Here is a 15,253-nt window from a genome sequence, read left to right on the forward strand (position 1 = left end):
CCACACACGCCCCATACAGAGGCTCTGGGGGTGGGACACTACCCACACACGCCCCATATAGAGGTTCTGGGGGTGGGACACTAACCACACACGCCCCTTACAGAGGCTCGGGGGGTGGGACACTAACCACACACACCCCATATAGAGGCTCGGGGGGTGGGACACTAACCACACACACCCCATATAGAGGCGGCTCGGGGGGTGGGACACTAACCACACACGCCCCATATAGAGGTTCTGGGGGTGGGACACTACCCACACACGCCCCATATAGAGGCTCGGGGGGTGGGACACTAACCACACACGCCCCATACAGAGGCTCTGGGGGTGGGACACTAACCACACACGCCCCATATAGAGGTTCTGGGGGTGGGACACTAACCACACACACCCCATATAGAGGCTCGGGGGGTGGGACACTAACCACACACGCCCCATATAGAGGTTCTGGGGGTGGGACACTAACCACACACGCCCCATACAGAGGGTCTGGGGGTGGGACACTAACCACACACGCACCATATAGAGGGTCTGGGGGTGGGACACTAACCACACACACCCCATACAGAGGCTCGGGGGGTGGGACACTAACCACACACGCCCTATATAGAGGCTCAGGGGGTGGGACAATAACCACACACGCCCCATATAGAGGGTCTTGGGCTGGGACACTACCCACACACGCCCCATATAGAGCCTCGGGGGGTGGGACACTAACCACACACGCCCCATACAGAGGCTATGGGGGTGGGACACTAACCACACACGCCCCATATAGAGGGTCTGGGGGTGGGACACTAACCACACACGCCCCATATAGAGGGTCTGGGGGTGGGACACTAACCACACACACCCCATACAGAGGCTCGGGGGGTCGGACACTAACCACACACGCCCCATATAGAGGCTCAGGGGGTGGGACAATAACCACACACGCCCCATATAGAGGGTCTTGGGCTGGGACACTACCCACACACGCCCCATATAGAGGCTCGGGGGGTGGGACACTAACCACACACGCCCCATACAGAGGCTCTGGGGGTGGGACACTAACCACACATGCACCATACAGAGGCTCTGGGGGCAGGACACTAACCACACACACCCCATATAGAGGCTCGGGGGGTGGGACACTAACCACACGCGCCCCATATAGAGGCTCAGGGGGTGGGACACTAACCACACACGCCTCATATAGAGGCTCGGGGGGTGGGACACTAACCACACACCCCCCATACAGAGGCTCTGGGGGTGGGACACTAACCCCACATGCACCATACAGAGGCTCTGGGGGTGGGACACTAACCACACGCGCCCCATATAGAGGCTCGGGGGGTGGGACACTAACCACACCCCCCATAGACTTGAGTATACTAAACACGTTAGAGGTCTCTCAGCCCTTGGGTAACTTTACTGGACAGTGCTGCATTGTGGGTAATGTCATAGCACTTACCTAAGCCAGATCCATGTGGCAGGTGAGACCACGTCTGCAGCTCAAATCCGCCCCCATATTTTTCGCCGAGCTGCTGGGGCAGCGTTTTCTCAGATGTCGCGTCCACGACCCCCGAGCAGATGAAGGCAGCTTTGAGTAACGCCCCTGAATAGGTGGAGAGACAACAGGCAGTCAGGTGATACAGACATGAGCAGACACCACAGGTAACGGTCCCTGGTTTATGGGTCACCTGGAGCCTGGGGCTGGCGGTAGTCCTGCAGGTCAGTGAGACTATGACAGGTCAGCGGAGTGTGGATCTGGGCTCCGAGCGGCCCACTGGTACTGGACAGGCGCAGCTGCAGCTCCGGAATTCTTCTGGCTTGAGCACCTATCGGCCTCTGACCGTCAACAAGCACAGCCACATTAACCACGGCACCGCCATGTTCATATGTGATTGGAGGGGTGTCACTCCATCCCCCTAACAGGACACAGAGGAGCAATCATCAGAGCCTGTGTCCTACCTGTTCTATGCCGACAGCCCCTCCCTAATGTCAGTGACATCTGTGTAATTGGCAGGTAGGAGACCGGCTGAGAAGCGACACGACAGCTGATGTTTGCACGTTACACAAAAAAGCTTCTCAGTCTCTCTAAACCTCAGTGATAAACTAAAGCTGCATGTAAATAATAATTTGCCCACTTTGTATCACAATGTAGGGTGCCAATCTGTAACTATCTGCCCACAGTATACATACTCCCAGTACAGGCCAGGCTTGGCGTGGGCCTCAGTATACATACTCCCAGTACAGGCCAGGCTTGGCGTGGGCCTCAGTATACATACTCCCAGTACAGGCCAGGCTTGGTGTGGGCCTCAGTATACATACTCCCAGTACAGGTCAGGCTTGGAGTGGGCCTCAGTATACATACTCCCAGTACAGGCCAGGCTTGGTGTGGGCCTCAGTATACATACACCCAGTACAGGCCAGGCTTGGTGTGGGCCTCAGTATACATACTCCCAGTACAGGCCAGGCTTGGTGTGGGCCTCAGTATACATACTCCCAGTACAGGCCAGGCTTGGTGTGGGCCTCAGTATACATACTCCCAGTACAGGCCAGGCTTGGCGTGGGCCTCAGTATACATACTCCCAGTACAGGCCAGGCTTGGTGTGGGCCTCAGTATACATACTCCCAGCACAGGCCAGGCTTGGTGTGGGCCTCAGTATACATACTCCCAGCACAGGCCAGGCTTGGTGTGGGCCTCAGTATACATACTACCAGCACAGGCCGGGCTCAGCGCAGGCCTCAGTATACATACTCCCAGTACAGGACAGGCTTGGTGTGGGCCTCAGTATACATACTCCCAGTACAGGCCGGGATCAGCGCAGGCCTCAGTATACATACTCCCAGTACAGGCCGGGCTCAGCGCAGGCCTCAGTATACATACTCCCAGTACAGGCCGGGCTCAGCGCAGGCCTCAGTATACATACTCCCAGTACCGGCCAGGCTTGGTGTGGGCCTCAGTATACATACTCCCAGTACAGGCCAGGCTTGGTGTGGGCCTCAGTATACATACTCCCAGTACAGGTCAGGCTTGGTGTGGGCCTCAGTATACATACTCCCAGCACAGGCCAGGCTTGGAGTGGGCCTCAGTATACATACTCCCAGCACAGGCCAGGCTTGGAGTGGGCCTCAGTATACATACTACCAGCACAGGCCGGGCTCAGCGCAGGCGTCAGTATACATACTCCCAGTACAGGACAGGCTTGGTGTGGGCCTCAGTATACATACTCCCAGTACAGGCCAGGCTTGGTGTGAGCCTCAGTATACATACTCCCAAGTACAGGCCAGGCTTGGCGGGGGCCTCAGTATACATACTCCCAGTACAGCCCAGGCTTGGCGTGGGACTCAGTATACATACTCCCAGTACAGGCCGGGCTTGGTGTGGGCCTCAGTATACATACTCCCAGTACAGGCCAGGCTTGGTGTGGGCCTCAGTATACATACTCCCAGTACAGGCCAGGCTTGGCGTGGGCCTCAGTATACATACTCCCAGTACAGGCCATGTTTTTTGTGGGCCTCAGTATACATACTCCCAGTACAGGCCAGGCTTGGTGTGGGCCTCAGTATACATACTCCCAGTACAGGCCAGGCTTGGTGTGGGCCTCAGTATACATACTCCCAGTACAGCCCAGGCTTGGCGTGGACCTCAGTTTACATACTCCCAGTACAGGCCGGGCTTGGTGTGGGCCTCAGTATACATACTCCCAGTACAGGCCAGGCTTGGTGTGGGCCTCAGTATACATACTCCCAGTAGAGGCCAGGCTTGGCGTGGGCCTCAGTATACATACTCCCAGTACAGGCCAGGCTTGGTGTGGGCCTCAGTATACATACTCCCAGTACAGGCCGGGCTCAGCGCAGGATTTAGTATACATACTCCCAGTACAGGCCAGGCTTGGGGTGGGCCTCAGTATACATACTCCCAGTACAGGCCAGGCTTGGCGTGGGCCTCAGTATACATACTCCCAAGCACAGGCCAGGCTTGGTGTGGGCCTCAGTATACATACTCCCAGCACAGGCCGGGCTCAGCGTGGGCCTCAGTATACATACTCCCAGCACAGGCCGGGCTCAGCGCAGGCCTCAGTATACATACTCCAAGCACAGGCCAGGCTTGGCTGGGGCCTCAGTATACATACTCCCAGCACAGGCCAGGTTTGGTGTGGGCCTCAGTATACATACACCCAGCACAGGCCAGGCTTGGCGTGGGCCTCAGTATACATACTCCCAGTACAGGCCAGACTTGGCGTGGGCCTCAGTATACATACTCCCAGCACAGGCCGGGCTCAGCGTGGGCCTCAGTATACATACTCCCAGTACAGGCCGGGCTCAGCGCAGGCCTCAGTATACATACTCCCAGTACAGCCCAGGCTTGGCGTGGGACTCAGTATACATACTCCCAGTACAGGCCGGGCTTGGTGTGGGCCTCAGTATACATACTCCCAGTACAGGCCAGGCTTGGTGTGGGCCTCAGTATACAAACTCCCAGTACAGGCCAGGCTTGGCGTGGGCCTCAGTATACATACTCCCAGTACAGGCCATGTTTTTTGTGGGCCTCAGTATACATACTCCCAGTACAGGCCAGGATTGGTGTGGGCCTCAGTATACATACTCCCAGTACAGGCCAGGCTTGGTGTGGGCCTCAGTATACATACTCCCAGTACAGCCTAGGCTTGGCGTGGACCTCAGTTTACATACTCCCAGTACAGGCCGGGCTTGGTGTGGGCCTCAGTATACATACTCCCAGTACAGGCCAGGCTTGGTGTGGGCCTCAGTATACATACTCCCAGTAGAGGCCAGGCTTGGCGTGGGCCTCAGTATACATACTCCCAGTACAGGCCAGGCTTGGTGTGGGCCTCAGTATACATACTCCCAGTACAGGCCGGGCTCAGCGCAGGATTTAGTATACATACTCCCAGTACAGGCCAGGCTTGGGGTGGGCCTCAGTATACATACTCCCAGTACAGGCCAGGCTTGGCGTGGGCCTCAGTATACATACTCCCAAGCACAGGCCAGGCTTGGTGTGGGCCTCAGTATACATACTCCCAGCACAGGCCGGGCTCAGCGTGGGCCTCAGTATACATACTCCCAGCACAGGCCGGGCTCAGCGCAGGCCTCAGTATACATACTCCAAGCACAGGCCAGGCTTGGCTGGGGCCTCAGTATACATACTCCCAGCACAGGCCAGGTTTGGTGTGGGCCTCAGTATACATACACCCAGCACAGGCCAGGCTTGGCGTGGGCCTCAGTATACATACTCCCAGTACAGGCCAGACTTGGCGTGGGCCTCAGTATACATACTCCCAGCACAGGCCGGGCTCAGCGTGGGCCTCAGTATACATACTCCCAGTACAGGCCGGGCTCAGCGCAGGATTTAGTATACATACTCCCAGTACAGGCCAGGCTTGGGGTGGGCCTCAGTATACATACTCCCAGTACAGGCCAGGCTTGGCGTGGGCCTCAGTATACATACTCCCAAGCACAGGCCAGGCTTGGTGTGGGCCTCAGTATACATACTCCCAGCACAGGCCGGGCTCAGCGTGGGCCTCAGTATACATACTCCCAGCACAGGCCGGGCTCAGCGCAGGCCTCAGTATACATACTCCAAGCACAGGCCAGGCTTGGCTGGGGCCTCAGTATACATACTCCCAGCACAGGCCAGGTTTGGTGTGGGCCTCAGTATACATACACCCAGCACAGGCCAGGCTTGGCGTGGGCCTCAGTATACATACTCCCAGTACAGGCCAGACTTGGCGTGGGCCTCAGTATACATACTCCCAGCACAGGCCGGGCTCAGCGTGGGCCTCAGTATACATACTCCCAGTACAGGCCGGGCTCAGCGCAGGCCTCAGTATACATACTCCCAGTACAGCCCAGGCTTGGCGTGGGACTCAGTATACATACTCCCAGTACAGGCCGGGCTTGGTGTGGGCCTCAGTATACATACTCCCAGTACAGGCCAGGCTTGGTGTGGGCCTCAGTATACAAACTCCCAGTACAGGCCAGGCTTGTCGTGGGCCTCAGTATACATACTCCCAGTACAGGCCATGTTTTTTGTGGGCCTCAGTATACATACTCCCAGTACAGGCCAGGCTTGGTGTGGGCCTCAGTATACATACTCCCAGTACAGGCCAGGCTTGGTGTGGGCCTCAGTATACATACTCCCAGTACAGCCTAGGCTTGGCGTGGACCTCAGTTTACATACTCCCAGTACAGGCCGGGCTTGGTGTGGGCCTCAGTATACATACTCCCAGTACAGGCCAGGCTTGGTGTGGGCCTCAGTATACATACTCCCAGTATAGGCCAGGCTTGGTGTGGGCCTCAGTATACATACTCCCAGTACAGGCCAGGCTTGGTGTGGGCCTCAGTATACATACTCCCAGTAGAGGCCAGGCTTGGCGTGGGCCTCAGTATACATACTCCCAGTACAGGCCAGGCTTGGTGTGGGCCTCAGTATACATACTCCCAGTACAGGCCGGGCTCAGCGCAGGATTCAGTATACATACTCCCAGTACAGGCCAGGCTTGGGGTGGGCCTCAGTATACATACTCCCAGTACAGGCCAGGCTTGGCGTGGGCCTCAGTATACATACTCCCAAGCACAGGCCAGGCTTGGTGTGGGCCTCAGTATACATACTCCCAGCACAGGCCGGGCTCAGCGTGGGCCTCAGTATACATACTCCCAGCACAGGCCGGGCTCAGCGCAGGCCTCAGTATACATACTCCAAGCACAGGCCAGGCTTGGCTGGGGCCTCAGTATACATACTCCCAGCACAGGCCAGGTTTGGTGTGGGCCTCAGTATACATACACCCAGCACAGGCCAGGCTTGGCGTGGGCCTCAGTATACATACTCCCAGTACAGGCCAGGCTTGGTGTGAGCCTCAGTATACATACTCCCAGTACAGGCCAGGCTTGGTGTGGGCCTCAGTATACATACTCCCAGTACAGGCCAGGCTTGGCGTGGGCCTCAGTATACATACTCCCAGTACAGGCCAGGCTTGGCGGGGGCCTCAGTATACATACTCCCAGTACAGGCCGGGCTTGGCGGGGGCCTCAGTATACATTCTCCCAGTACAGGCCAGGCTTGGCGTGGGCCTCAGTATACATACTCCCAGTACAGGCCAGGCTTGGTGTGGGCCTCAGTATACATACTCCCAGTACAGGCCGGGTTTGGCGTGGGCCTCAGTATACATACTCCCAGTACAGGCCAGGCTTGGCAGGGGCCTCAGTATACATACTCCCAGTACAGGCCAGGCTTGGCGTGGGCCTCAGTATACATACTCCCAGTACAGGCCAGGCTTGGCGTGGGCCTCAGTATACATACTCCCAGTACAGGCCAGGCTTGGTGTGGGCCTCAGTATACATACTCCCAGTACAGGCCGGGTTTGGCGTGGGCCTCAGTATACATACTCCCAGTACAGGCTAGGCTTGGTGTGAGCCTCAGTATACATACTCCCAGCACAGGCCAGGCTTGGTGTGGGCCTCAGTATACATACTCCCAGTACAGGCCAGGCTTGGTGTGAGCCTCAGTATACATACTCCCAGTACAGGCCAGGCTTGGTGTGGGCCTCAGTATACATACTCCCAGTACAGGCCAGGCTTGGCGTGGGCCTCAGTATACATACTCCCAGTACAGGCCAGGCTTGGCGGGGGCCTCAGTATACATACTCCCAGTACAGGCCGGGCTTGGCGGGGGCCTCAGTATACATTCTCCCAGTACAGGCCAGGCTTGGCGTGGGCCTCAGTATACATACTCCCAGTACAGGCCAGGCTTGGTGTGGGCCTCAGTATACATACTCCCAGTACAGGCCGGGTTTGGCGTGGGCCTCAGTATACATACTCCCAGTACAGTACAGGCCAGTGTGTCCAGCAATCTCTGGTGTTCCCCCTCCTGGACGGCCGCCCGGATGATGGGCATCAAACTTCTCTCCTCTCTGCCCAGGAGAACTTTTTGCACCTTTTTTTGGGCCTGGGTAAAAAACATCTCCCTCCGAGCCTGCAGCGCCTTCTCCTGGTCACTGTGCTGCCGTATCTGCTGCCAGTACATACTCCGAGTACAGGCCAGGCTTGGCGTGGGCCTCAGTATACATACTCCCAGTACAGGCCAGGCTTGGCGGGGGCCTCAGTATACATACTCCCAGTACAGGCCGGGCTTGGCGGGGGCCTCAGTATACATTCTCCCAGTACAGGCCAGGCTTGGCGTGGGCCTCAGTATACATACTCCCAGTACAGGCCAGGCTTGGTGTGGGCCTCAGTATACATACTCCCAGTACAGGCCGGGTTTGGCGTGGGCCTCAATATACATACTCCCAGTACAGGCCAGGCTTGGCGGGGGCCTCAGTACATACTCCGAGTACAGGCCAGGCTTGGTGTGGGCCTCAGTATACATACTCCCAGTACAGACGGGGCCCTGTGCGGTTCCCCATATACTTACTCCGTCCAGGTTGGGTCTAGTGCGGCCCTCAGTTAAATTGCTCCCAGTGTGTACGTCAGTGTTTCCTGTCCTCGGTCCTCACAGTACACTAACAGGCCAGGTTGTAGTGATTTCCATGCTTGCGTACAGATGGTTAAATCAAAATAACTGAGGAACTAATTAAGACACTGGTGGTCAAGTATGGCTATCCTTAACACCTGGACTGTTAATGTGCCATGAGGACCGTGGTTGGGAACCCCTGGTGTATATTATAGTATTACTGTGACACGGACCCACCTGACATGTCGATACGCGCTGGACACGCAGCCATCACCCACTGATCCCGCGGCAGCAACTTCTTTGCACCAAGAGAGACAAATCTGAGAGATGATATCACAGCTTGGCGGATCAGGATTTGTTCCGCGCCTTCATAGTGACGCGCAGCCCGAAGCAGCAGAGCCGGTCTGGTCAGATGAAAACATTGTATGAGGCACAGCACAAAATCACATCCATCTACCCCGCAGAGCATCACATCTCCTCACACACCGACATCATCCTCACTGCAGAGCATCACATCTCCTCACACACCGACATCATCCTCACTGCAGAGCATCACAACTCCTCACACAGCGACATCATCCTCACTGCAGAGCATCACAACTCCTCAGACACCGACATAATCCTCACTGTCCGGAACTCTGCAGAGCATCACTGCTACATAATCCTCACTGTCCAGAACCCTGCAGAGCATCACTGCGACATAATCCTCACTGTCCAGAACCCTGCAGAGCATCACTGCTATATAATCCTATCCGTCCAGAACCCTGCAGAGCATCACTGCTACATAATCCTCACTGTCCAGAACCCTGCAGAGCATCGCTGCTACATAATCCTCACTGTCCAGAACCCTGCAGAGCATCGCTGCTACATAATCCTCACTGTCCAGAACCCTGCAGAGCATCGCTGCTGCATAATCCTCACTGTCCAGAACCCTGCAGAGCATCGCTGCTACATAATCCTCACTGTCCAGAACCCTGAAGAGCATCACAGCTCACACTACTATATAATCCTCACTGTCCAGAACTCTGCAGAGCATCACTGCTACATAATCCTCACTGTCCAGAACCCTGCAGAGCATCGCTGCTACATAATCCTCACTGTCCAGAACCCTGCAGAGCATCACAGCTCACACTACTATATAATCCTCACTGTCCAGAACTCTGCAGAGCATCACTGCTACATAATCCTCACTGTCTAGAACCCTGCAGAGCATCACTGCTATATAATCCTATCCGTCCAGAACCCTGCAGAGCGTCACAGCCACATCTAGGAACAATTTACTTGACGTTCTCTCGGCACCAGATGAAATCACTCTCTGACATAGAATATTCTCATACAGACACAGTGTCCCCTATGCGCTGACCCCGTTTACCTGCTCATCCATCGCTGTCGCTCTTTAGCCAGCAGTGTCACACCCTGCGAGATGTCGCCCTTCTCCAGCAGCTGGTAGCTCGGCGCCCAGGCCCGGTTAGCCGCTGGTCCACTCCTCAGCCCTCCCTCACCGTCCGCCATGCAGCCCAGCAGGTCAGCCAGACAAGCGAGCGCTCGGGCAGCCACCCCGGCGTCGTCACTCTCTGAGGCCACTGTGCAGTAATAGGGAAACCTGTTAGAGCTGTCCTGCTCCTCTAACCCTGGCCCAATGCGCTCTCCGTACAGCGGCTCCATCCTCACCATTGTCCAGTGTGTCCAGCAATCTCTGGTGTTCCCCCTCCTGGACGGCCGCCCGGATGATGGGCATCAAACTTCTCTCCTCTCTGCCCAGGAGAAGTTTTTGCACCTTTTTTTGGGCCTGGGTAAAAAACATCTCCCTCCGAGCCTGCAGCGCCTTCTCCTGGTCACTGTGCTGCCGTATCTGCTGCCATGACATGCGCCAAGAGCCGCGCCACCTCTGTCGTCTGCGTTCTTGCTCTCCGCGGCAAATGCCTGGACTTAGGAACCACAGAACGTCCCCAACCCCCAGAGACTCGCAGGGGTGCAGAATGGGGAACAAGGGGGCATTTAGAATGCTGCGCTCCCTACCTCGAGCCTCACATCCCCGGAGGTCACTCTCACTGCAATGAAGACAACGGAAAGGGCTGTAAACTGGGACACGAGAGACCTGAGCAGGAGACGGAATCCCAGTTATAAACGTAGATCATAGGACACATCCCGGACTCACCAGATTCCGGTCCTACGGAAGAATTCATCCCAGGGAAGGTTGAGGAAAGTGGGAGAACCGTCCTCTGCTGGACACTGGGAAACACAAGACACATATTACACAGAGAAGGGAGAGCAGGCAGCAGACCCTGGCAGGGAGTGAGGGGGTCAGTAGGTACCTGCAGCTGGTCGTCCGTCCCCAGAAGGCTGTACACCGTGAGGGAACGGTCCTGTACTCGGATAGGATGCGCCTGTAGAATGACATCACTCAGATCATGTCCACAAAGCTCTGATGCTGCCACTTGGTCCAGGCCAACGAGAAGACACCCACTGCCCACACTGAGGGGACCCTGTGGGCGACACCAAGTACTGACAGATTACCATACGGGGTATCACTCATACTTTCTCCCAAGCGGGAGGGAGGTCTGTGAGCAAGACCAGGAGACTGTGAGTGAGTACTGTCAGGTACGTAGTGACAGTGTGAGTATTAGAGGAGAGTGACAGTGTGAGTATTAGAGGGTAGTAGGTGACAGTGTGAGTAGTAGAGGGTAATAAGTGACAGTGTGAGTATTAGAGGGTAGTAAGTGACAGTGTGAGTAGTAGAGGGTAATAAGTGACAGTGTGAGTATTAGAGGAGAGTGACAGTGTGAGTATTAGAGGGTAGTAAGTGACAGTGTGAGTAGTAGAGGGTAATAAGTGACAGTGTGAGTATTAGAGGGAAATAAGTGACGGTGTGAGTATTAGAGGGTAAAAAGTGACAGTGTGAGTATTAGAGGGTAATAAGTGACGGTGTGAGTATTAGAGGAGAGTGACAGTGTGAGTAGTAGAGGGTAGTAAGTGACAGTGTGAGTAGTAGAGGGTAATAAGTGACGGTGTGAGTATTAGAGGGTAAAAAGTGACAGTGTGATTATTAGAGGGTAGTAAGTGACAGTGTGAGTATTAGAGGAGAGTGACAGTGTGAGTATTAGAGGGTAAAAAGTGACAGTGCAAGTATTAGAGGGTAGTAAGTGACGGTGTGAGTATTAGAGGGTAGAAAGTGACAGTGTGAGTATTAGAGGGTAGTAAGTGACAGTGTGAGTAGTAGAGGGTAGTAAGTGACAGTGTGAGTATTAGAGGGTAGTAAGTGACAGTGTGAGTAGTAGAGGGTAATAAGTGACAGTGTGAGTATTAGAGGGGAGTAAGTGACAGTGTGATTATTAGAGGGTAGTAAGTGACAGTGTGAGTATTAGAGGGCAGTAAGTGACAGTGTGATTATTAGAGGGTAGTAAGTGACAGTGTGAGTATTAGAGGGTAGCAAGTGACAGTGTGATTATTAGAGGGTAGTAAGTGACAGTGTGAGTATTAGAGGGTAGTAAGTGACAGTGTGAGTATTAGAGGGTAGTAAGTGACAGTGTGAGTATTAGAGGGTAGTAAGTGACAGTGTGAGTATTAGAGGGTAATAAGTGACAGTGTGAGTATTAGAGGGTAGTAAGTGACAGTGTGAGTAGTAGAGGGTAGTAAGTGACAGTGTGAGTAGTAGAGGGTAGTAAGTGACAGTGTGAGTATTAGAGGGTAGTAAGTGACAGCGTGAGTAGTAGAGGGTAGTAAGTGACGGTGCGAGTAGTAGAGGGTAATAAGTGACAGTGTGAGTATTAGAGGGTAGTAAGTGACGGTGTGAGTATTAGAGGGTAGTAAGTGACAGTGTGAGTATTAGAGGGTAGTAAGTGACAGTATGAGTAGTAGAGGGTAGTAAGTGACAGTGTGAGTATTAGAGGGTAGTAAGTGACAGTGTGAGTAGTAGAGGGTAGTAAGTGACAGTGTGAGTAGTAGAGGGTAGTAAGTGACAGTGTGAGTATTAGAGGGTAGTAAGTGACGGTGTGAGTATTAGAGGGTAGTAAGTGACAGTGTGAGTATTAGAGGGTAGTAAGTGACGGTGTGAGTATTAGAGGGTAGTAAGTGACAGTGTGAGTATTAGAGGGTAGTAAGTGACAGTGTGAGTATTAGAGGGTAGTAAGTGACAGTGTGAGTAGTAGACGGTAATAAGTGACAGTGTGAGTAATAGAGGGTAGTAAGTGACAGTGTGAGTAGTAGAGGGTAATAAGTGACAGTGTGAGTATTAGAGGGTAGTAAGTGACAGTGTGAGTAGTAGAGGGTAGTAAGTGACAGTGTGAGTATTAGAAGGTGTAAGTGACAGTGTGAGTATTAAAAGGGTAATAAGCGACAGTGTGAGTATTAGAGGAGAGTAAGTGACAGTGTGAGTATTAGAGGGGAGTAAGTGACAGTGTGAGTATTAAAGGGTAGTAAGTGACAGTGTGAGTTTTAGATGGTAATAAGTGACAGTGTGAGTATTAGAGGGTAGTAAGTGACAGTGTGAGTATTAGAGGGGAGTAAGTGACAGTGTGAGTATTAGAGGGGAGTAAGCGACAGTGTGAGTATTAGAGGGGAGTAAATGACAGTGTGAGTAGTAGAGGGTAATAAGTGACAGTGTAAGTATTAGAGGGTAGTAAGTGACAGTGTGAGTATTAGAGGGGAGTAAGTGACAGTGTAAATATTAGAGGGGAGTAAGTGACGGTCGGTGTAAGTATTAGGGGAGAGTAAGTGTCAGTTTGAGTATTAGAGGAGAGTAAGAGACAGTGTGAGTATTAGAGGAGAGTAAGTGATGGTGTGAGTATTAGAGGGTAGTAAGTGACCGTGTGAGTATTAGAGGGACACAAGTGACAGTGTGAGTATTAAAGTAGAGTAAGTGACAGTGTGAGTATTAGAGGGTAGTAAGTGATGGTGTGAGTATTAGAGGGTAGTAAGTGACTGTGTGAGTATTAGAGGGGAGTAAGTGACAGTGTGAATTTTAGATGGTAGTAAGTGGCAGTGTTAGTATTAGAAGGTGTAAGTGACAGTGTGAGTATTAAAAGGGTAATAAGTGACAGTGTAAGTATTAGAGGGTAGTAAGTGACAGTGTGAGTATTAGAGGGTAGTAAGTGACGGTCAGTGTGTGTATTAGAGCGAAGTAAGTGACAGTGTGAGTATTACAGGAGAGTGACAGTGTTAGTATTAGAAGGGGTAAGTGACAGTGTGAGTATTAGAGGAGAGTGGCAGTGTTAGTATTAGAAGGGGTAAGTGACAGTGGGTAGTAAGTGACAGTGTGAGTATTAGAGGGTAGTAAGTGACGGTGTGAGTATTACAGGAGAATGACAGTGTTAGTATTAGAAGGGGTAAGTGACAGTGTGAGTATTAGAGGGTAGTAAGTGACGGTGTGAGTATTAGAGGGGAGTAAGTGACAGTGTGAATTTTAGATGGCAGTAAGTGGCAGTGTTAGTATTAGAAGGTGTAAGTGACAGTGTGAGTATTAAAAGGGTAATAAGTGACAGTATAAGTATTAGAGGGTTGTAAGTGACAGTGTGAGTATTAGAGGGTAGTAAGTGAAGGTCAGTGTGTGTATTAGAGCGTAGTAAGTGACTGTGTGAGTATTACAGGAGAGTGATAGTGTTAGTATTAGAAGGGGTAAGTGATAGTGTGAGTATTAGAGGAGAGTGGCAGTGTTAGTATTAGAAGGGGTAAGTGACAGTGGGTAGTAAGTGACAGTGTGAGTATTAGAGGGTAGTAAGTGACGGTGTGAGTATTAGAGGGTAGTAAGTGATGGTGTGAGTATTACAGGAGAGTGACAGTGTTAGTATTAGAAGGGGTAAGTGACAGTTTGAGTATTACAGGGTAGAAAGTGACGGTGTGAGTATTAGAGGAGAGTGGCAGTGTTAGTATTAGAGGATAGTAAGTGACGGAGTATTAGAGGGTAGCAAGTGACAGTGTGAGTATTACAAGGTAGTAAGTGACAGTGTGAGTACTAGAGGGTAGTAAGTGACAGTGTGAGTATTACAAGGTAGTAAGTGACAGTGAGAGTATTAGAGGGTAGTAAGTGATGGTGTGAGTATTAGAGGGGAGTAAATGACAGTGTGAGTATTAGAGGGTAGTAAGTGACGGTCAGTGTGTGTATTAGAGCGTAGTAAGTGACGGTGTGAGTATTACAGGAGAATGACAGTGTTAGTATTAGAAGGGGTAAGTGACAGTGTGAGTATTAGAGGGTAGTAAGTGACGGTGTGAGTATTAGAGGGGAGTAAGTGACAGTGTGAATTTTAGATGGCAGTAAGTGGCAGTGTTAGTATTAGAAGGTGTAAGTGACAGTGTGAGTATTAGAGGAGAGTGGCAGTGTTAGTATTAGAAGGGGTAAGTGACAGTGTGAGTATTAGAGGAGAGAGGCAGTGTTAGTATTAGAAGGGGTAAGTGACAGTGGGTAGTAAGTGAAAGTGTGAGTATTAGAGGGTAGTAAGTGACGGTGTGAGTATTACAGGAGAATGACAGTGTTAGTATTAGAAGGGGTAAGTGACAGTGTGAGTATTAGAGGATAGTAAGTGACGGTGTGAGTATTAGAGGGGAGTAAGTGACAGTGTGAATTTTAGATGGCAGTAAGTGGCAGTGTTAGTATTAGAAGGTGTAAGTGACAGTGTGAGTATTAAAAGGGTAATAAGTGACAGTGTAAGTATTAGAGGGTAGTAAGTGACAGTGTGAGTATTAGAGGGTAGTAAGTGACGGTCAGTGTGTGTATTAGAGCGTAGTAAGTGACGGTGTGAGTATTACAGGAGAGTGACAGTGTTAGTATTAGAAGGGGTAAGTGACAGTTTGAGTATTACAGGG

General features: G+C 52.4%; 1 protein-coding gene across 2 annotated transcripts in view; it reads right to left on the reverse strand.

Moving 5' to 3' along the window:
* Positions 1-15,253, reverse strand: part of FCSK (fucose kinase) — a 323,733-nt gene that overhangs the window by 83,247 nt on the left and 225,233 nt on the right. For both annotated transcript variants that reach the window (XM_088446232.1, XM_088446231.1), the window contains exons 13-19: positions 10,771-10,941; positions 10,614-10,687; positions 10,127-10,506; positions 9,828-10,038; positions 8,693-8,859; positions 1,683-1,910; positions 1,454-1,597 (exon numbers count right to left, since the gene is read on the reverse strand). In XM_088446232.1, the coding sequence (XP_088302358.1) occupies positions 1,454-1,597; positions 1,683-1,910; positions 8,693-8,859; positions 9,828-10,038; positions 10,127-10,506; positions 10,614-10,687; positions 10,771-10,941 (1,375 nt within the window). The remainder of the gene's footprint in view (positions 1-1,453; positions 1,598-1,682; positions 1,911-8,692; positions 8,860-9,827; positions 10,039-10,126; positions 10,507-10,613; positions 10,688-10,770; positions 10,942-15,253) is intronic.

Source organism: Taudactylus pleione, unplaced genomic scaffold (genome assembly GCF_031769625.1).
Source record: "Taudactylus pleione unplaced genomic scaffold, aTauple2 ptg000394l, whole genome shotgun sequence".
In the NCBI taxonomy this organism is placed as follows: Eukaryota; Metazoa; Chordata; class Amphibia; order Anura; family Myobatrachidae; genus Taudactylus; species Taudactylus pleione.